We start from the raw sequence: 22097 nt of genomic DNA, 5'->3' as shown, positions 1-22097 counted from the left end.
GGAATCTAGGAATATCCGAAAGTTATACGTTTCTCTTCCGGATTTGGAACATCCGGGGTATTGCAATGGATGCGCCCATGAAACAAAAATTGTGCAATATTGTTGCTTAGAAAATTTATTAGTTAAAGATCTTAGAATAACCCAACAATGTTCAAAACCAGTTTAGTGATAAGTAAAGTTGTTGGTACTATTTTGGTTGGAGGTAAGCGTGCTGACACGGCTTAAGATTAATATGGGGGTCGGAAAGGATTCGAAGATATATCTTATGAAAGATTTTTTACTGTCATCAGTACAAATACCCGTGGGCATAATTGGAAATTAGCAAAACCTAGATGTAACACTTCTTTTCGATTAAGGCATTTCTCACAACGAATTATTAATGATTGGAATAACCTACCAGTTGAAGTTATTTCATCAAAAACTGTGGAAGCCTTTAAAATTAGTATAGACCGTCATTGGGAGTCAGTCATGTATCAGTTAAGAAATTGATGAGGACACAAATAGTTTTCTATATAACTTTTTAATTGTGTGAAATATTGCACCAAATCATGCAGGATTGATGATTGTATCAGTTTTGAAAGTGTACCAAAATAGGGTGGGCTAAAAAGGATAGGATCCTTCCATATGAGCCCCACAACGATCTTACAGGTATCTTACAGGTAAATTGGTAAAGTTTTTGTAAGTTTCAACTGAGTTCAGAGTTGTTTGTTTTTACACAGACAGTTCCAAGTTTCAAGTTATTCGACATTTGACGTGTATGATTTTTCCTTTGGAATGTTCCCTGTCTCTATATTTAATAGAAATTATGCCAACATTTTGAAGCTTCCAATGTGATCCAACTAAATGTAACATCGATTTGGATTTTTTGATATTTAGAATCATACATGTATCATTATTTTCACACCAAATTTTAAAAGTTGCTATTTCATCATTAAGTTTATCATGTTTATCACATATATCATCAACGGAATTTGAAGAGTATTTAAGAGTTGTGTCATCTGCATACAAATCAGGCTTTGTATGATTTAGTAAGGACAATGACATTTTATATTTTCTGTGTTTTTGTTAAAAAATTCTCAATTGCTTTTACAATGCAAATACTAGAAATGGATGGTGTAAAATTTATGAAACCAACAGTCTCTATCAGTAATATTTAACTTTATTCAAACTGAATGAATCTTTCTGATATTTCTGAAATTGTTTCTGCTACAAAACTGATCATTTAGATATTATTTTAAATGCAAAAGAAAACATTTGTACAAAATGATCAGTCTTGTTTAGAAAAAAGATACTTAGACTGTTGATTGATTACTGTTTGCTTAATGTCTATAGCTACATGTAATTACAAATATTTTATGCATATTCAGAAAATTTAACATTTGAAATTCAATTTTTCAGGCTTGGCAGCATATTTATACCTAAGATTTAAAGACACAAAGAAATATAAACCATATAAAAGGAAAAAGGAAATATTCCTTATAGACACTGTTGAAGATTACGAAAGTTTTATTAATACTGTCAGGATTGAAAAGGTTAGTTTTTTATGTGGCACAAAATTGATTTAAGGATATTACATGTATTACATTGTATTATAGGAAAATGTAAAGCATTAAAACAATCTTATTGACTTTTTCTCTTATTATATTATATAAATTTTAATAAAGCTTTTTCTTTTCTTATATTTTCTTATTACATTTGCACGGCTACTGGGTACATAGTGCCTTTTAAATCACAAACTATTTCTTTTTAAAATGCAAGAAATTATTTAGTCCACTGTGTTCAGAAAGTATTGCAAATATTGTATTATATTGTTTCATAAAATGGTATTGAGAGTCCTGAATATTGATGTTCTAAATTAATGTTTCAGGTTTTAGGACTAGATTGTGAATGGGTTTCCTTCAGTGGTAAGAGGCGTCCTGTTGCCCTGTTACAATTGGCAACACAACTTGGACAATGTGCATTGATTCGTTTGGATCGAATGGATTCTTTTCCTAAATCATTACAAGATATATTAGCAAATAAAAGGTAAATGTTTTAATAATGATGTTATTCTCAGAAAGTAGAGCAAATTTTAATAAATATATATTGCAAAAGATCACACACATTAACAAGAAGTTACATATAAAGAAAAAAAAGCACACACACACAAAGACAAAAGATCATACATAATAGCAAGAAGTTATACATGTATACTTAGACAAAAACACATGCATACAAAGAGAAAAGCCCGTCCATGCTTCAACGAAAGATGTAGGCTGTACCAAAAACTACCTTGAATAAAGACTACCAAAAAGATCCTGTAGTTTTATATAATTAGTGTCTAGACAATTGCTGAACAAATCTGATCCATCAATGTATGTTATGTCCCAAGACGGAAACAATTAAAAATACATTGATTTATTAAATTTTTAATGTAAATGTCACTTTGTATGGCCTAGATTACTGAAACATATAACCTGGAAAATGGGGGATTCGAAATAAGGATGAATTTTCAAGTTTTGATGCAGCTCACTCAAATGGCTGTCAGAAATGATTAGATGGGAATTCAGAATTATAGTTTACAATCTTTGTTTGATATCTGAAAAATGTGTTAATTTACTTTCTTACAATGACGTATGATTGTACTAATATTAGCAATAATTTCTTGTTACTTTTTTTGTTATGATAGAATTTTAAAATATCATTCAAATTGTACATTGTAAACAATATACCATAAGTTAATACATTAAAATTTGAAACTAGACTTATCATGTTAATGAGACTGTTTCAAGATGAATTTGAAGTTAAGACTTAAATATCTGTGTTTACTTTCTTAAGCATACTGAAAGTAGGAGTTGCAGTGAAAGAAGATGGCAAAAAACTTCATCTTGATTATGGACTAGTAGTTAATGGATGTGTAGATTTAAGACATGTCCTAAACAGAGTCAGAGGAATATACACCTGGTATGTTAATAAGGCATTAAACAGGCTATTATTTGAACTTGGAATTATTTTTAATTATAGAATTTGCATAATTTCTTGTGTTTAAATTTTTTTAATAAATTCCACGTTTATTTGATGTTATAATGTTTTGAGCGATTCATAAAACTTTCCATACTATGTATTTTGGTAAGATAGTGTTGTGTGCGGCACAGTACATTCTATTGAAAATATACTATTTTCCTTGTGATAGAAAGTGTTGTGCGCAGCACAGAACATTATAGTACAAAATAAACATGGAGTTTATTTAAAATTTCAATTACAAGAATTTAAGCAAATTCCATAATTAAAAATAATTCCAAGTTCAAATAATAGCTTGTTATTAGTTAATTTTAGTTTATTATTATTTTGTAGTTCATTCAGTGGTTGTAGAGCAAAGGGTTTAAGATTCTAACTTTATAGCTGGGATAGAAAAAACACAAAAACATTTTTTTTTCTATTTTAACAATTGCAACAAATCAGGTTGGTGGGTTCATAAATCAACAAATAAAAAAACCCAACCCAAATAGAGCCTCTGGTATATTGCATCAATTGATAAAGTTAGACAAGATGGGCTTTGGAAAGGGCTGTCAATAGTTACAAATATACAAATAGACTGCAGGATGGTGTCTTGGTTTTGTATCAAAGCACATTCTTTATGATTGATTTACCACAAAATGGGAATAACAAACATGAAACTTGTACAATACCCTTTATTGCATACATTATGAAATAATAACACACATAACAGTTTATAGTTTAGAAAAGTACTCTTCATGCAAGTATTGTTACTGTAACTGTAAGAGATGAATACAACTTATCTATTAGTAAGTCTGAAAATAAATGCACATTTTTTTACTTATGCAAGTCAAAAACAAATAATGACTTGTTTATGTCTGAGCTCTGACTTGTTTTTAGTCGTAGTAAAGGACTACAGGGCCAAGCTGAGAGTATATTAGGAGTCATGTTAGATAAAAGTAACCGTATAAGATGTGGAGACTGGGAAGCTGATGATTTTTCACAAGAACAGGTATTCTATGATTTATAAAGTACACAGTTAGAAAATGCAAGTTTCACATCAATTCTTAGATTTATAGAATATATGGTTATGCCTTACGAAAGATTTCTTTTACATTTGATAAATTTGGGAAAATATTTTATTGATGTGAGAACTATGAATGGTACATAGTTTAACTTTGTGGTTCACTCAAGATACCTGTCTAGTATCGTATTTATCTCTTCTTTCACAAGCTTTGAAAAGTTTCTAATTACAAAAAAAGTAATGCTATTGATACATCTTTACACAATGAAATATTTTTCTTACAAAACTTTATTGACATATAGATAATTATTTAACGATCTTATATTTTGGAACTTTGAATATCATTGTCAATGTGTAAAGCATCAAAAGTCTTCAGAAAATACTATAAACAATCAACCACCTGGTTTACAGGGTGGTCTTTGTTCCTCTCTTTATTTAATAGATATTCTACCTTTTCCATGTAGGAACTGACTGTGGATGGTGCATTTCTGACATACTAACATATATATATAAAAAATAAGGCGATATGGTAGGATTACCAATGAGACAACTACCCACCAAAGTTCAAACGAAGTGGATGTAAGCAATTATATGTAGCTCATCAAAGTTAGATATTTCATTGTTCATATAATGTAAACTGTACTTTATTTTTAATTTTAGATAGAATATGCAGCCAATGATGCATTAGTAGGTGTAGATATATTTATGAACTTAATATTGGCCAAAATGTGGGGCAAGAAACCAGATATCAATATAGAAGATATTTTTACAGTTGTTGATGAAACAGAATTTTGGACATTTACAAGATCATTGGTACAAGGGACAGTAGATGTTAATGTTGGGGGACCATGGAATTCTAAAAATCCTGCTTATAAAGGACCACAACTAACAAATGATGAAGAGGTTTGCAATTAATTTTGAACTTCTTATTTATATAATTTACCATCATGTGACAGTGTTATAATAAAAAGTTAGAATTTTAGAAGCCATAATCATGATAATATTTATCATAATTTTAACTTCTTTCTTGTACTTTCTTATTGTTGTCAAATAACAGTTACTCATACTATTATTCTGATGTATTTGAATAACATAAAAAAGATAAACATATAAAAAAAAAAACATGAAGATTAAAGCAGCTCCACATATAGTTATGTGTTAAAATTGAAATACAAAAAACTACAAGTAATAGTCAATTGTTGCTAACAACCAGATCCTTTAAATTTGGTCTGATAGATAATGATCTAATTTGAAATCACATTTCTCATATCTATATATTTTTATATAAAACCTATTGAAGACAACAGTATTACATAGCCAAAAATTAATATTTACTTCTAGATATCTGTCAAAGATAAAGAAACAAGAGCTTATGTATTAAGACAAAGACCATTATACTACAACTGTTACCTGTTAGCACCTGATGGAGAAAGTCTGTGTACCTGTGATATTAAAAAAGCAGAGTGGTATATAGAAAAGGGTTTAGCAGGTACCTTGAAATTATAGCTAGATCTAATCTGATCAATTAAAATTTCTATTAGATTGTCATGAAATACAATATTATTGTTCAATCATTATAAATATCACTGTAAGTTAAATTAGGGCACTTTTTAGCTCACCTGGACCAAAGGGCCAAGTGAGCTTTTCCCATCACTTGGCGTCCGTCGTTGTCCGTCGTCGTCGTTAACTTTTACAAAAATCTTCTCCTCTGAAACTACTGGGCCAAATTAAACCAAACTTGGCCACAATCGTTATTGGGGTATCTAGTTTAAAAAATGTGTCCGGTGACCTGGCCAACCATCCAAGATGGCGGCCATGGCTAAAAATAGAACATAGGGGTAAAATGCAGTTTTTGGCTTATAACTCAAAAACTAAAGCATTTAGAGCATATCTGACATGGGGTAGAATTGTTAAACAGGTGAAGATCTGTCTGCCCTGAAATTTTCAGATGAATCGGATAACCCGTTGTTGGGTTGCTGCCCCTGAATTAGTAATTTTAAGGAAATTTTGCTGTTTTTTGTTATTATCTTGAATATTATTATAGATAGAGATAAACAGTAAGAAGCAATAATGTTCAGCAAAGTAAGATTTACAAATAAGTCAACATGACTGAAATGGTCAGTTGACCCCTTTAGGAGTTATTGCCCTTTATAGTCAATTTTTAACCATTTTTCGTAAATCTTAGTAATCTTTTACAAAAATCTTCTCCTCTGAAACTACTTGGCCAAATTAATCCAAACTTGGCCACAATCATCTTTTGGGTAAGTAGTTTAAAAAATGTGTCTGGTGACTCGGCCATCCAACCAAGATGGCCGCCATGGCTAAAAATAGAACATGGGGGTAAAATGCAGTTTTTGGCTTATAACTCAAAACCCAAAGCATTTAGAGCAAATCTGACATGGGGTAAAATTGTTTATCAGGTCAACATTTATCTGCTCTGAAATTTTTAGATGAATCGGACAACCCGTTGTTGGGTTGCTGACCCTGAATTGTTAGTTTTAAGGAAATTTTGCTGTTTTTGGTTATTATCTTGAATATTATTATTGATAGAGATAAACTGTAAACAACAATAATATTCAGCAAAGTAAGATTTACAAATAAGTCAACATGACCGAAATGGTCAATTGACCCCCTTAGGAGTTATTGTTCTTTATAGTCAATTTTTAACAATTTTCATAAAATTTGTAAATTTTTACTAACATTTTCCACTGAAACTAATGGGCCAAGTTCATGATAGATAGAGATAATTTTAAGCAGCAAGAATGTTCAGTAAAGTAAGATGTACAAACACATCACCATCACCAAAACACAATTTTGTCATGAATTCATCTGCTTCCTTTAATATTCACATAGATAAAGGTGAGCGACACAGGCTCTTTAGAGCCTCTAGTTCGTAAATCTTAGTAATATTTTAGACAAATCTTCTCCTCTGAAACTACTGGGCCAAATTAAACCAAACTTGGCCACAATCATCATTGGGGTATCTAGTTAAAAATGTGTGGCGTGACTCGGACAACCAACCAAGATGGCTGCCATGGCTAAAAATAGAACATAGCGGTAAAATGCAGTTTATGGCTTATAACTCAAAAACCAAAGCATTTAGAGGAAATTTGACAGGAGATGAAATTGTTTATTAGGTGAAGATCTGTCTGCCCTAAAATTTTAAGATGAATCGGATAATTGATTGTTAGGTTGCTGCCCCTGAATTGGTAATTTTAAGGAAATTTTGCCGTTTTTTTGTTATTATTTTGAATATGATTATAGTTAGAGATAAACTGTAAACAGTAATAATGTACAGCAAAGTAAGACCTAAAAATAAGTTAACGTGACCAAAATGGTCAATTGACCCCCTAAGGAGTTATTGCTCTTTATAGTCAATTTTTAACAATTTTCATAAAATTTGTAAATTTTCACTAGCATTTTCACTGAAACTACTGGGCCAAGTTCATTAAAGATTGAGATAATTGTAAGCAGCAAGAATGTTTAGTAAAGTAAGATCTACAAACACATCACCATCACCAAAACACAATTTTGTCATGTGTCCTTTGTTTAATATTCACATACACCAAGGTGAGCGACACAGGCTCTTTAGAGCCTCTAGTTCATAAATCTTAGTTATCTTTTACAAAAATCTTCTCCTCTGAAACTACTGGGCCAAATTGAACTAAACTTGGCCACAACCATGATTGGGGTATCTAGTTTGAAAATTGTGTCCGGTGACCTGGCCAACCAACCAAAATGGCCGCCGTCACTTAAAATAGAACATAGGGGTCAAATGCAGTTTTTGGCTTATATCTCAAAAACTAAAGCATTTAAAGCAAATCTGACATGGGGGTAAAAATGTTCATTATGTCAAGATCTATCAGCCCTGAAATTTTCAGATGAATCAAACAACCCATTGTTGGGTTGCTGCCACTTAATTGGTAATTTTAAGGAAATTTTGCAGTTTTTGGTCATTATCTTGAATATTATTATAGATAAAGATAAACTGTAAATAGCAAAAATGATCAGCAAAGTAAGATCTACAAATAAGTTAATATGACCAAAACTGTCAATTGACCCCTTAAGGGGTTATTGTCCTTTAATGACAATTTATCACAATTTGTTCATCATATTTGTTAACTTTAAAAAATCTTCTCCTCTAAAACCACTCAATCAAATTCAACCAAACTTCATTTGAATGATCAGTAGGGTGTATAAAATAAAGTTTGTGTTTTATTTTCTATTTCGTCAAAAAACATGGCCGAAGGTATTGTTTACCAGGTGAGCGATTCAGGCTCTTGAGAGCCTCTTGTTTAATGACCATGAAAATTTTAAAAAATTGTCATATATTGGTATCACAACGTCTTCGTCATCGGCGTTGTCCGAAGGCAGATGGTTTTCGGATAATAACTTAAGTATAAGTAAATAGAAAGCAATAAAATTTTAACACAATGTTTATAACCACAAAAGGAAGGTTGAGATTGATTTTGGGGGTTATGGTCCTAAAGGTTTAGGAATTACAGGCCAAAAAAGGGACCCAAATAAGCATTTTTGTAGTTTCCAGTCAATAACTTGAGTTTAAGTGTATAAATCTCTCTGAAATTATACCACAAGTTTCCATACTACAAAATGATGGTTATGGGGGTTATGGCTCAAATCATTTAGCAATAAGGGGCAAAAAAGGGGGAAAACAAGGGTTTCTCTGGTTAAAGGACAATTTAGACAATTTAAAAGCAGTGTAAGGGAGGAAATCCAATTCCATTTGAAGAATACTGTTATATATTTATATGTTTGATTACCTCGCTTACACTGCTTGAAAATTATGTATTAAGAAGTGATGATTGTCTTGAGATGATTATCTGTAAATTTCTTTTTTTAGAAGTTACTATTAATTAATATAAATTTTAACCATGACTGTATGTCATTTTATATTTTAATATTTTATGATGTATTTTAATGAGTAGTTATTGTTGCAAATTCCATTAGAAATTTGAATTGAGATTATTTTTGGAATAAGGGAAAGGTGAAAAAAAATTTGGGTGGGGGACCAAGGATCCGAAAAAAAAATCACCTTATTTCGGTCATTTTGAGATAACTGAAAAGTTGGTGCCCTTTTTCAAAAAAAAATTGTCAAAATCACATTACTGAGTATGCTCAGACTCTTAGCCTCAACAAACTTGCTGTTGCTTGCATCACATTTACTTAATGAATTTTCCTTCCATTTCCATAAAATTGTTCAAGAGCAATAAGGGAATGCAACAGTTAAACGATAAATTTCTGAGACCAATCTTACATTTCTTTCGATTTAGAAGACAAAATTGAAACCGGATGTTTTGGGAAATTCTAAAACGAGCGATACCGGACTTATTTCCGGGTTTAGTCTTGTTTATCAAAATCACAGGAAATCATTGGCTTTTTAATTTTTTACCTTTGATAGTGTTTGAATATGAATGATAATACTTGCACTTGCTTTTAAATAGCATGAAATCATTTTGAATTTACGATTTAGTGTCTAATCTGCAGAAGAGGATTTCGACATGCATATTTCATAGTAAACAAAGCATGTGTGTTAGTAGTGACATAATACTTTTTTCTATGTAAATTAAATCAAGTTTTAATTTAATTTTAAATCAGAATTGATAATTGTCTTAGCTTAAAAGTAATTTAATAATGAAGACAGTTGTTATGGAATTTTAATTTCTAAATAATATTAGTTCTGAGCTTGTGATCTATAGCCAGGTGTGAATTAAAATCACAGGTAAAGAGATTATCGATCATTTGCCAAAACTCAGATACTTCCCCGAGGCATTAATATAATTATTAGGAGGGCCCTCAGGATTATAACACTTTACTGGAGTGTCAGTTTTATTACAGGAAAGGGATAACAAAACAAAAACAAGTTCAAAATGGCGATTTAGAAACTCGATCTCAACGAAATGACCAAAATTATTTCTGTTGAAAAATAAAATTTGTCCTAAATCCCAATTCCACGTTAAGGACAAACACTTTCAGTTTACGACATGACTAACAAATATGACCGTTTCCAGACCCAGGGGGACAATTTTTCTCATTTCAGATTGCAGAAATTAGAATGAAAATTTCTTCAAATATTTTTTTTGAGAGGATTAATACTCAACAGCATAGTTAGTGTATTGCTAAAAAACAAAAACAAAATTTAAGTTCATTAGACCACATTCATTCTGTGTCAGAAACCTATTCTGTGTCAACTATTTAATCACAATCCAAATTCAGAGCTGTATCAAGCTTGAATGTTGTGTCCATACTTGCCCCAACTGTTCAGGGTTCGACCTCTCGTATAAAGCTGCGCCCTGTGAAGCATCTGGTTCAAATGTTAAATATTAGTTTTATTTGAATGGGAAATCACAGTATTTCATTTAAAGTCACTTAACTGGTAAGCTTATCAATTTCATCCACTCTTTACAAAAATAAAATTTGTATTTTTCAGACAAAGTAAATGATGACCCATTCACAGTACAATTAAAATTTGAACCAGCTGGTCGTCCTGCTTCTAAAGATGATTATTATTTACAAGAGAAGGAAAACATTTGTGTAGTTTGTGGTTCTAAAGATTCATTTGTACGAAAACAAGTAGTTCCTAAAGAATATAGAAGGTAAAATATTACACTGTACTCAAGGATTATGTGTCTATTACACATACAAACATTGTTTACTTCTTAAATATTTCTCCAATAGTCAACATGAAGCAAAATAAAGATACCAAAAAGGCACTATCAAAATTGATTTTTGAACACTCATTCATGTGAGGAAAAAAGACTGCTGGTAGTATATTATTTTATTTTAGGGACAGACAGACAGAATTAAGGACAAGGTTTTGATCTGTTTCTCAGGTAGTGTAATCTAAAGGACCACTGTAATGGTGTATGGAATGATTGTTATGTGTACATGTCTATCTGGCATGGTTCATATGACCATGACCTCATTCTCATGAACTCTTGATAATTTTAAGTTGATGTGATACTTTAGGTAAAACTTTCATTTTACAGACTTTCAACATAAATCCATTCATAAGTGAAGCAGTCAATACATTTGATTTCAGTTTGTGCACTATTGTTTTTTTGCAAATAACATGACAAGCTTTTATTTCAGATATTTTCCTCCATCACTGAAGGACCATGCCTCCCATGATATACTGTTACTTTGTATGTCATGTCATGTTAGGAGCACACAGTATGATACAACTCTCAGGTACCAGTTAGCAGATGAGTGTAATGCACCTATAGATATGGGATCTGGAACTAAACAATTAAGTGACCAAGACTTACAAAAAGTTAGATCAGCTGCAAGGTAAATATATATTGACCGAAAATTGCACTTTTTGTCAAATATTTGGCATTCCAGATGAAGGTTAATTCAGAAAAGGTCATCAAACACATGAAATGAGATTTTTCACGAAGGGTTAAAATTGGCCCTAAATTTTTGATGTTTTTTAAATCGGGCCAAAAAATTTCAAATTTCACATAGAAATACTTGTTATAATTCTATTGAGACAAAAATATATTTTTATGGCACCTTTCTTTAAAATTTATGAAGCTATGAACCCTTAAATAAACATTATTTGAATTGAAAGGTCAATTTTGGTAAATTTCCATAATTGTAATTGTTTTTGGCAAAATTAACCTTGGTCGCCATCCACAATCCAAAAAGTTTTTTTATTGATGAGTTCTATACCAAAATTGAAGTCTTTCGGTTACAAAACATTTTGGATTGTAGGTGGCGGCCAAGGTTTTCCCTACGCTTTTAGGTCTGAAAATTACACAAAAATCGTCATATTTTGACAAAATGTCCATAACGGACTTATTTTGGTGAATATTATGTACTTATATGAAAAGAACTGATTTATTTAGCAATCAGGCTTTAGAAAAAGACCCATTTACAAACCAAATTATGACCTTTTTGGTGTTTATGATAAAATTAATATTTTAGGCCATTTTGTGCCATTAGTGAACCTTGTTCTTTGTCAAGTGTTGGTGTTTTGGGGGGGGGGGGGTTTTACAAAAGAAAAATGTCTAATTGATAAAAGTCTTCCATTAGCAAAAACAAAATTTTCATTAAATAACACACCAGTTTCTGAAAAATATTCATAAGCAAGATATGCACAAAAGTATGTGAAGTTAACTAGACCTGTAGGTATGGTTGAATTTTAGTTCTTTAGACCAAGTGCCAGACATACTTTTACACTCAACTGCAATAAACTGGGATAATTCCAATTCAAGATTTAATCCTGTAGCCATTTGTTGTCTATTGAATCCTGAGCAAAGTTGTCAATATATTTTGGTCAAATTTTGAAGATTGTATGACTTTGAATGTTGTGAGAATTATTTCGAAAACATGCAATTTAGTTCTTGAAATATGTTATTGGTAGAAGACTTTTAGTTCACCCTTATATGTATTTTGTGGATTTTTATTGTGTAGTTTGATTACTAGCTCATAAGAATAGCTTTTTTTTACAGAGCATTGTTGAATCCAAAGGCTAAAATTCCTGAATTAAGAAAGACAGAATTAAAGAAGACATTAGAAGATTTTTATGGAATAACAGATTTCTCACCCGAAATACTGACACAGGCAGCAGAAATTGAATACAGGTATGTTCTGATGTAATTAGGTGCCAGTTTTTCACTATTCCAGTCTCTGTTGTTTATATAAAATCAAGTATTTCTACATTGTACTGCAACTTTTTCAACAGTCTTTCTTGTATAAATCTAGTATTTCTACATTGTACTGCAACTTTTTCAACTATCAAATATTCTTGAAATACAGCTGTTTTGATAAAAATGCTATTTCATTCTTGAAATATTGGTGCATTGATGATCTCCAGGGACCATTATATACAAAATTTCCAAATAAGGCCAGAAATAAAGTTCAAATATTTTCTATTACCAGAACAGCACATACATGTACCTATTGTTACTTCATATTGTACAAGCAGTGGTCATTCTTTCATAAATGGTCCATGTTTTTCCCCAAACAATGTATAACCACCATAGCAACAAAGTAGGCCTTATAGCAACACCTTCTATCAGACAGTACAAGTTGTAACAAACTTATTCAATATAAATGTATATATTTGGGAAAATTATGATTTATTTTAGCTTTTTGCATTAAAGTGTTGACAATTTTGACAAAAGTGTGAGCCTATGTTACACAGCAACCAAAAAATGTTATAAGCAACCAAAATGAATGAACCAAAAAATTATGGGTTTGTATGTCCCCATAGAAAAGGAGGTGGCATTTAGTTGTACCCTTGTCTGTTTGTACCTCTGTCTGTCTGTATGTATCAAAATTGGTTTCCTTTGCCTGAAATCTGAAATCCAATACTGTCAGTATGTCAAGTATAGAAGTTTCCAGGAGTGTTTCTGTATATGTTTCTGTGCTTTAAAATTTTATAACTCCCATGCCTCATCTTGACACTGATTTGTAGACATGATCGGTAACAAACTAGTAAAATAGTGTCTATCGTTTTATGAAACAAATTAACAAGATACCTGAATTTTGGATTGTATAGTCAGTGGTTTTTACTCCGAAATTTTAGAACTGCCAGGCAGGGGTGCAGGTTAAAGACTATGATAATCATGAAAAAAAATTATTATTGAAATAAAAATGTTTATGCTTAGGCTGTTTAGGGTCTTATAAAAGTGCCTCCCATCCCCCATCTGTTTAATTTTGAAATAATTGTAATGTACTTCTGGCCAGTTCCAATCCCTTTTTATTCAATTACACTTTCTAGGGTTGACAACAAGAACTATGAACCACATGGTAAACTGGTGGTTAGATATATGGATAAAAATGGAGGATTACATACTTTTGAAAAAAGATGGAGGAAAAATTTCATAAGCACAATGAAACCCCAGTTCCTTCCAAAATATTGGTCCATACATCACAGACATGAGCAACATAAACAAATAGAGATCATTGAATGAGCTGGAATGTCACACATTGTGTAAGTAATAGACCTTGTACTGGAATGCTTCAACTCCTGGCAATTAGGTTAAGCTGGCCAATGGTGAAATGCAGGCCCTGGCAACATTATTTTTCCTGTAGTCATGGTATAAAAAGAATATGTGGTATGATTGGCATTTAGACAACTCTCCACAAGATACCAAAATGACACAGAAATTAACAACTATAAGTCACCATATGGCCTTCAACAATGAGGAAAGCCAACACCGCTAGTCAGCTATAAAAGGCCCCAAAATGACAATGTAGAACAGTTCATTCAAGAAAACTATGTTATTTTTCTGGGACATGACCTTAATTTCATTTTTGGTTGCAAGATTTTTTACCAAAAGGGGCAAAAATTTGCACTGGTTTGCCACTTGGTGAAAAATAATGGTGGTTAAGATAAGAGGTCTGTATTGATTTTGGAAACATGGATTCTGTCTGTCAGGAATAAACATACAGATTTCACATTAATTTAAAAAAAAAATCCAAATTTTATAAAAGCCTGAAAATTACACTTTTACATTTTGAATAAAATCAAATTTCTGTTTCCAGATTTTTACCATGTTAACTGTGAGCACAGTTACTTTTAGCACATAAATTGTCTAACTTTCCCATATTAACCTTATTAAAGCTGTCAGGATCACAGACTTGTTTATTTTGTTTGTTTAACCTTGTTGCAGCTGTGTCATATACAATATTTAACTTTCCTCTGGTAACATGTTGCAGCTTTACATCCCCATCATAAGAAAAATATACTATGCATTATTGATCAGTTCTATTTTTAGCTGCAAAACAAGTGCATGATCCCCATTTTTATGCCCCCACTGCAGTTTTACCCTTGTCCCTCTGTCCATCAGTATGTACATGTGTACGTCTGAAAGTTCTTTTCCATTCTCTAACTTTAGTTAGCCTTAACCAAATGTTATAAAATTTATACACAATGCTTATTACATATACCACAAAACACAGATCAAGTTTTCCGTTCTCTAAGTTTAGTTGCTATATGAATGTTATATACAATGCTTTTTACCACAAAATACTGATAAAGTTTGAATTTTGGTGGTGTCACTTTAAATATTCTAGAGTTATGCCTGCCACTTTACAAATGGAAAAATTGCTGATTTTGTTGTTTCTGTTCTCTAACAATTAAAGTTAAGTAACTCAACCAAATCCTCTGCTGTATTTAGCTGTGGCCAGCAGCATTTTATTTAAGAATTAGAAAAGAAGATTTTTAGTTCTCAGCCTGTGGTCTAAAAAAAACTACTTTGAAAACATATATTGAAAGCATTTCAGAATACTATAGATGTATAGTTTTATAGATTATCATTTAAACATTCAAGATTTTATAAAGTATCCAATCCTGCCACTGTCTCCAGTCCACATCTAACTGTATGCCCATTTATTTTCATACGACCGCAAAAATTTTAATTTTTTGGTCGTATATTGCTATCAGGTTGGCGTCGTCGTCTGCGTCGTCGTCGTCGTCCGAATACTTTTAGTTTTCGCACTCTAACTTTAGTAAAAGTGAATAGAAATCAATGAAATTTTAACACAAGGTTTATGACCACAAAAGGAAGGTTGGGATTGATTTTAGGAGTTTTGGTCCCAACAGTTTAGGAATAAGGGGCCCAAAGGGTCCAAAATTGAACTTTGTGTGATTTCATCAAAAATTGAATAATTGGGGTTCTTTGATATGCTGAATCTAACTATGTATGTAGATTCTTAATTTTTATGCCCCATTTAGGGGCATTATGTTTTCTGGTCTGTGCGTCCGTTCGTCCGTCTGTTCGTTCGTCCGTTCGTCCGTTCGTCCGTCTGTCCCGCTTCAGGTTAAAGTTTTTGGTCAAGGTAGTTTTTGATGAAGTTGAAGTCCAATCAACTTGAAACTTAGTATACATGTGCCCTATGATATGATCTTTCTAATTTAAATGCCAAATTAGAGTTTTGACCCCAATTTTACGGTTCACTGAACATAGAAAATGATAGTGCAAATTTCAGGTTAAAGTTTTTGGCTTCAGGTTAAAGTTTTTGGTCAAGGTAGTTTTTGATGAAGTTGAAGTCCAATCAACTTGAAACTTAGTATACATGTGCCCTATGATATGATCTTTCTAATTTAAATGCCAAATTAGAGTTTTGACCCCAATTTTACGGTTCACTGAACATAGAAAATGATAGTGCAAATTTCAGGTTAAAGTTTTTGGTCAAGGTAGTTTTTGATAAAGTAGAAGTCCAATCAACTTGAAACTTAGTATACATGTTTCCTTTGATAAGATCATTCTAATTTTAATGCCAAATTAGAGAATTTATTCCAATTTCACAGTCCTTTAAACATAGAAAATGATAGTGTGAGTGGGGCATCCGTGTACTGTGGACACATTCTTGTTGGTCCTGTTTTCAAATTGGTCTACATTAAGGTCCAAAGGGTCCAAAATTAAACTTAGTTTGATTTTAACAAAAATTGAATCCTTGGGGTTCTTTGATATGCTGAATTCAAAAATGTACTTAGATTTTTAATTATTGGCCTAGTTTTCAAGTTGGTCCAAATGGGGGTCCAAAATTAAAATTTGTTTGATTTCATCAAAAATTGAATAAATGGGTTCTTTGATATGCCAAATCTAACTGTGTATGTAGATTCTTAATTTTTGGTCCAGTTTTCAAATTGGTCTACATTAAGGTCCAAAGGGTCCAAAATTAAACTAAGTTTGATTTTAACAAAAATTAAATTCTTGGGCTTATTTGATATGCTTTATGTAAATATGTACTTTGATTTTTGATTATGGGCCCAGTTTTCAAGTTGGTCCAAATCAGGATTCCATATCAAGTATTGTGCAATAGCAAGAAATTTTCAATTGCACAGTATTGCACAATAACAAGAAATATCTAATTGCACAATATTGTGCAATAGCAATTAATTTTCAATTGGAGTTATCTTTCTTTGTATAGAATAGTAGTTGATAATATATGTTGGAAATTTGCCAGACATGACTATGATGTCATTTTCTATTTTTATTTGCCAATAACTTTATGTAAATAACTTCATTGGAAATTTGCCAATATAAAATGTTGCTGATGAAGCTTTTTTTCCTTATCTTATCTAAAATGTTTTTAGATAATGTATGTTGGACATTTGCCAGACATGACTATGATGTCATTTTCTATTTTTATTTGCCAATAACTTTATGTAAATAACTTCATTGGAAATTTGCCAATATAAAATGTTGCTGATGAAGTTTTTTTTATTTTTATTGTTTTATACAATAAACAATGTATATTCACTTTGACTACCAACCAATCTTTACCATTCAGTGATAACAAGCACTTTATTTTACATTTTAATATTTTATGATGTATTTAAAAGAGTAGTTATTGTTGCAAACTCCATTAGAAATTTGAATTGATATCAGTTTTGGAAAAAGCGAAGCAGGGATGTGAAAAAAAGGGGGGGGGGGGGGTTTAAATTTTTCTCATTTCAGATTTCATAAATAAAAAGAAAATTTCTTCAAACATTTTTTTAGAGGATTAATATTCAACAGCATAGTGAATTGCTCAAAGGCAAAAAAAAACTTTTAGGTTCATTAGACCACATTCGTTCTGTGTCAGAAACCTAAACTGTGTCATGATCAACTATTTAATTTTAGATTTAAAAAGTTTGAAGAAGAAATCTTTAATTGATTTGTAAAATCTTGACATTTGTTTTGTGTAAAAAAAAACCATGTAATGTCAAAAATTTGATCACAATCCAAATTCAGAGCTGTATCACGCTTGAATGTTTTGTCCATACTTGCCCCAACTGTTCAGGGTTCGACCTCTGCGGTCGTATAAAGCTGCACCCTGTGGAGCACCTGGTTAAATTATCAATTTGTGCCAAATTAATTTTAGCCAAGGTGTTGTTTGGTACCACATTTACCATATATCTAACATAATTTGGCTAATATTTTAGCTAGTAATGTTTAAACATTTTTGCAACAGTAACCAGTTTGATATATGAATTCATTAAAAATTTTATAGATCTGACTGTGTTTTCATTACAATAGCCACTTAGTATAATAGATTAAAATTTGTCATTTCCATAAGTTCAAAGTCAGTGGCGTAGCTGGATCATTTTTACGTGTACGCCCGAACCTTTGCGAGGGATATGAGGGGTGCCAACCGCTCAATGTCAAAGCACCTGTTGGAAGTGGGTTCGAAAGAGACGAAGCCCCCGAAAGCTATCGAGAATGAGATACCATGATGATTCCTGTCAGTAAAAAATCATTGATAGCAACATACTTTTGAATCTAAATGGTTTATTTTTTTGGGTTAAATTTTGTAATATGTTTACTAATTCATCGTGTTAAATTAGAAGCTTGCCTAATGGTCCTTGGTTTTAGATAAAACGTCCAAACCAATATTACTTTTAAATTAGTTTAAAGGGTGCCGTGAGTGAGCATACAATCAACAAAAGCACCTTTAAATGAACACGAAAACAAAATATTTCTAAGAGGTGCAATATAAAAAATTCTGGAACACCTAGGATTTCCTCCCACAAAAAGTGAATCAATTTATCATTCCTTTAAAGGGATTTAAAACAAAATCTAAAATTTTCTTTTGATATTTTTTTCTTGATCTGGAATATTTCACGACAATCTATATGAAGGTTTATAAATTGAGCATGTAAAACAATTAATTTGCATAAAGAAGAGCCCGGCTATCTGTCTATCAGAAAAGAACCGAAAAATGAACGAAAACAAATACTTTCAAAATTTTAGCTTTAGACATTAGTCATAGAAAAAGCTTCTTCGGCATTTTCATAAAATTCGATGAAGGTTCGACAAGTAGTTAATGTAATTGAGAAATAACAAAATGTAAGCCCAAACTGCGACCACTTATTAATTGCAGAAAGAAATACACTTTGTCCTTTAAATGAGGGAACATTAAAGACATAATTGCATTATTATATTGCTCTGAATACTCTTTTGATCATAAACAGTTTCTGTACAACTGTCGTAAAATTTCACGGAGAGTCATTCAAAAGACTTTATCCATATTCGGAACCTAAATATTGACGCCGCTTTGTCTCGCTTTTGGGACATAAATCACAGGCTTGACAAAAATACAAACAGCATATCGAATCTGAGCAGATAGTGAATGGCTTTAAATATAAGAAAAGTACGTAGAATTCATAGTGGATTCAGACTTTTACAAAAGATTCGAACAAATATATTAAATGATCTCTTTGAGTAAATTTAGTCCCTTTTTATTCAAAATTACAATCCATTAAAAAAAGAAGCACAAGTCTGATGTGCTTTTGACCAGTTTTTCTTATTCTATGTAGATTATGTCGATTATTTGTTTTATTTTCAAAATTCAAGTGTACACCCGGGCGTTTTGACGTAAACGTAGCTACGCGCATGAAAGTGAGGTTATAGTTTCAGTACAATAGACATTCATAATTATAAAATCACTGCCTTTAAGGTTTTATGACCAAGGAGTTAGGGATGGAGTTCTATTTTTGCCCCTGTTTCCTAAAAATTGCACATGCAACTGTTTCCTTTAAAAAAAAAATGGGTCAGAATTGTGCAGTCTTCTTTTTGTTTCTTTGGTTGTATAACCCTGTGGCCAGTTTGTAATCAAATTTAAATTATTCATTGAAAAAAAAAATCTTGAACAGATGAAAAATTATTTCTATTTACATGGTTACAGATTGGAAATACATTTTCTTGTTGATTTGTTTTGTTGAAGACTTGAATTTTTGTTTGGAGGACATGTCAATGAAACAATTCAAGTTTTTTATGCAGTGCCACTGAACCTTTTCAGGCTTTTGCTTATCAAATTTTGGCTCTAAGCGTTTTGGATAAAGAATTATAAAACAGCAGATTTTGTACATTTCAATTTTTATACGACCGCAAAAATTGAAAATTTTTTGGTCGTATATTGGTATGATGTTGGCGTCGTCGTCTGCGTCGTCGTCGTTGTCGGCGTTGTCGTCGGCGTCGTTGTCGTCATCATCCGAATACTTTTAGTTTTCGCACTCTAACTTTAGTAAAAGTGAATAGAAATCTATGCAATTTTAACACAAGGTTTATGACCACAAAAGGAAGGTTGGGATTGATTTTGGGAGTTTTGGTCCCAACATTTTAGGAATTAGGGGCCAAAAAGGGCCCAAATAAGCATTTTCTTGGTTTTCGCACTATAACTTTAGTTTAAGTAAATAGAAATCAATGATATTTTGACACAAAGTTTATGACTACAAAAGGAAGGTTGGGATTGATTTTGGGTGTTTTGGTTCCAACTGTTTAGGAATTAGGGGCCAAAAAAGGGCCCAAATAAGCTTTATTCTTGGTTTTTGCACCATAACTTTAGTATAAGTAAATAGAAATCTATGAAATTTAAACACAAGGTTTATGACCATAAAAGGAAACTTAGATTTGATTTTGGGAGTTTTGTTCCCAACAGTTTAGGAATAAGGGGCCCAAAGGGTTAAATTAAACTTTGTTTGATTTCATCAAAAATTGAATAATTGGGGTTCTTTGATATGCCTAATCTAACTGTGTATGTAGATTCTTAATTTTTGGTTCCGTTTTCTTTCAAATTGGTCTACATTAAGGTCCTAAGGGTCCAAAATTAAACTTAGTTTGATTTTAACAAAAAGTGAATTCTTGGGGTTCTTTGATATGCTGAATCTAAACATGTATTTAGATTTTAAATTATAGGCCCAGTTTTCAAGTTGGTCCAAATCAGAGTCCCTAATTAAACTTTGTTTGATTTCAACAAAAATTGAATATATGGGGTTCTTTGATATATGCTGAAACTAACCATGTATTTAGATTTTTGATATTTGGGCCTGGTTATCAAATTGGTCCACATTGAGGTCTAAAGGGTCCAAAATTGAACTTTATTTGATTTCTTAAAAAATTGAATTCTTGGGGTTCTTTGATATGCTGAATCTAACCATGTATTTAGATTTTGGATATTGGACCATAATAGGTAAATGTCCAATTTAGAATTTTTAAGTTTTTAAGTTTGAGTTCGTAGACCATATTCATTCTGTGTCAGAAACCTATGTTGTGTCAACTATTTAATCACAATTCAAATTCAGAGCTGTATCAAGCTTGAATGTTGTCTCCATACTTGCCCCAACTGTTCAGGGTTCAACTCTGCGGTTGTATAAAGCTGTGGCCTGAGGAGCATCTGGTTTCATTAAAAATAAAGATGATTTTCCGTTTTCTTACAATAACTCAAAAATACTTTGTGCAGTTTTCGTTAAACTTTGGTGAATCGTTTACTTCTATTGACATAAGCTCCCTTTTGATTTTCTTTTAGCCTTTCAAAATGAGCAAAATTGTTCTTGATAGTTATCATTTACTGTAAATTCAGAAATTATTGCAAGGTTTTTATGAATGGGAACAGTGTGACTGTGTGAGTATCTCAAAGGATAAGAAATTCGGATTTGATATTTATAGATAGAGATTTTTCTGATACATGTATTGCAATAATAAATCTCACATTTTCGTACATTTTTCAAAAATTGCAATAATGAATACAAGCAATTATTTCTGAATTTACAGTATTTAGGATTTTAAAATTGGAAAGTTTTTTCTCACAATATAATTCATTCTATGATGATTGAGTGGAAAATAAGCATTTGAAAAAGCATTTTCTAAGAGTCACATTTCTGTTTGTTTCAGGGTTGACAATAGAGATTATATTCCCCATGGCAAGCTGGTTGTGAGAAGTATAAAGAAGAGTGCAGGATTGCATGAGTTTCAGAAAAGATGGCGTCAGCATTTTGTTAATACAATGAAACCACAGTATCTGCCAACAAACTGGTCTATTGACCACAAACATGAAAGATTAGAAACATTTACTGATTTTGTTTTATCGAACCAGTAACATCTTGCTACAATAGTCAGATGAGATGAAAATAAGCAAAAGGCTGTGATACCATTTTATATTGTAATGAAATGTAGGGTTCTAAAGAAAGAATTTGTTTTTATTGTAGTTATTGGTTATTGTAGGTGGCTTATTTATACAGTTATTATGCCCTATTAAATTCATATGACATTGATAGTTTGTAATACTTGTAAGGTGAACATGTCCGTCTGGCAGGGTTCATCTGACCTTGATATCATTTTCATGGTTCTGTAATCAATGT

General features: G+C 31.6%; 1 protein-coding gene across 2 annotated transcripts; it reads left to right on the top strand.

Moving 5' to 3' along the window:
- The first annotated feature begins 54 nt into the window (after nt 1-54).
- Nucleotides 55-21928, top strand: LOC143073175 (exonuclease 3'-5' domain-containing protein 2-like). 2 transcript variants are annotated; one of them, XM_076248517.1, is made up of 12 exons: nt 55-202; nt 1399-1532; nt 1868-2025; nt 2818-2943; nt 3877-3988; nt 4661-4903; nt 5342-5489; nt 10449-10614; nt 11111-11308; nt 12475-12606; nt 13749-13961; nt 21631-21828. In XM_076248517.1, the coding sequence occupies exons 1-11, from the start codon at nt 148-150 to the stop codon at nt 13939-13941; spliced, it is 1665 nt and encodes a 554-aa protein (XP_076104632.1). In that variant the 5' UTR covers nt 55-147; the 3' UTR covers nt 13942-13961; nt 21631-21828. The 2 variants fall into 2 exon arrangements, with proteins under 2 accessions (XP_076104632.1, XP_076104631.1); XM_076248516.1 differs by lacking the exon at nt 13749-13961 and having other exon boundaries at nt 21631-21928.
- The last annotated feature ends 169 nt before the right edge of the window (nt 21929-22097 follow it).

This window comes from Mytilus galloprovincialis, chromosome 4 (assembly GCF_965363235.1).
Source record: "Mytilus galloprovincialis chromosome 4, xbMytGall1.hap1.1, whole genome shotgun sequence".
Taxonomy (NCBI): domain Eukaryota; kingdom Metazoa; phylum Mollusca; class Bivalvia; order Mytilida; family Mytilidae; genus Mytilus; species Mytilus galloprovincialis.
Note: the sequence above shows the minus strand (reverse complement) of the source record. Positions and strands in the feature narration are given on the sequence as shown.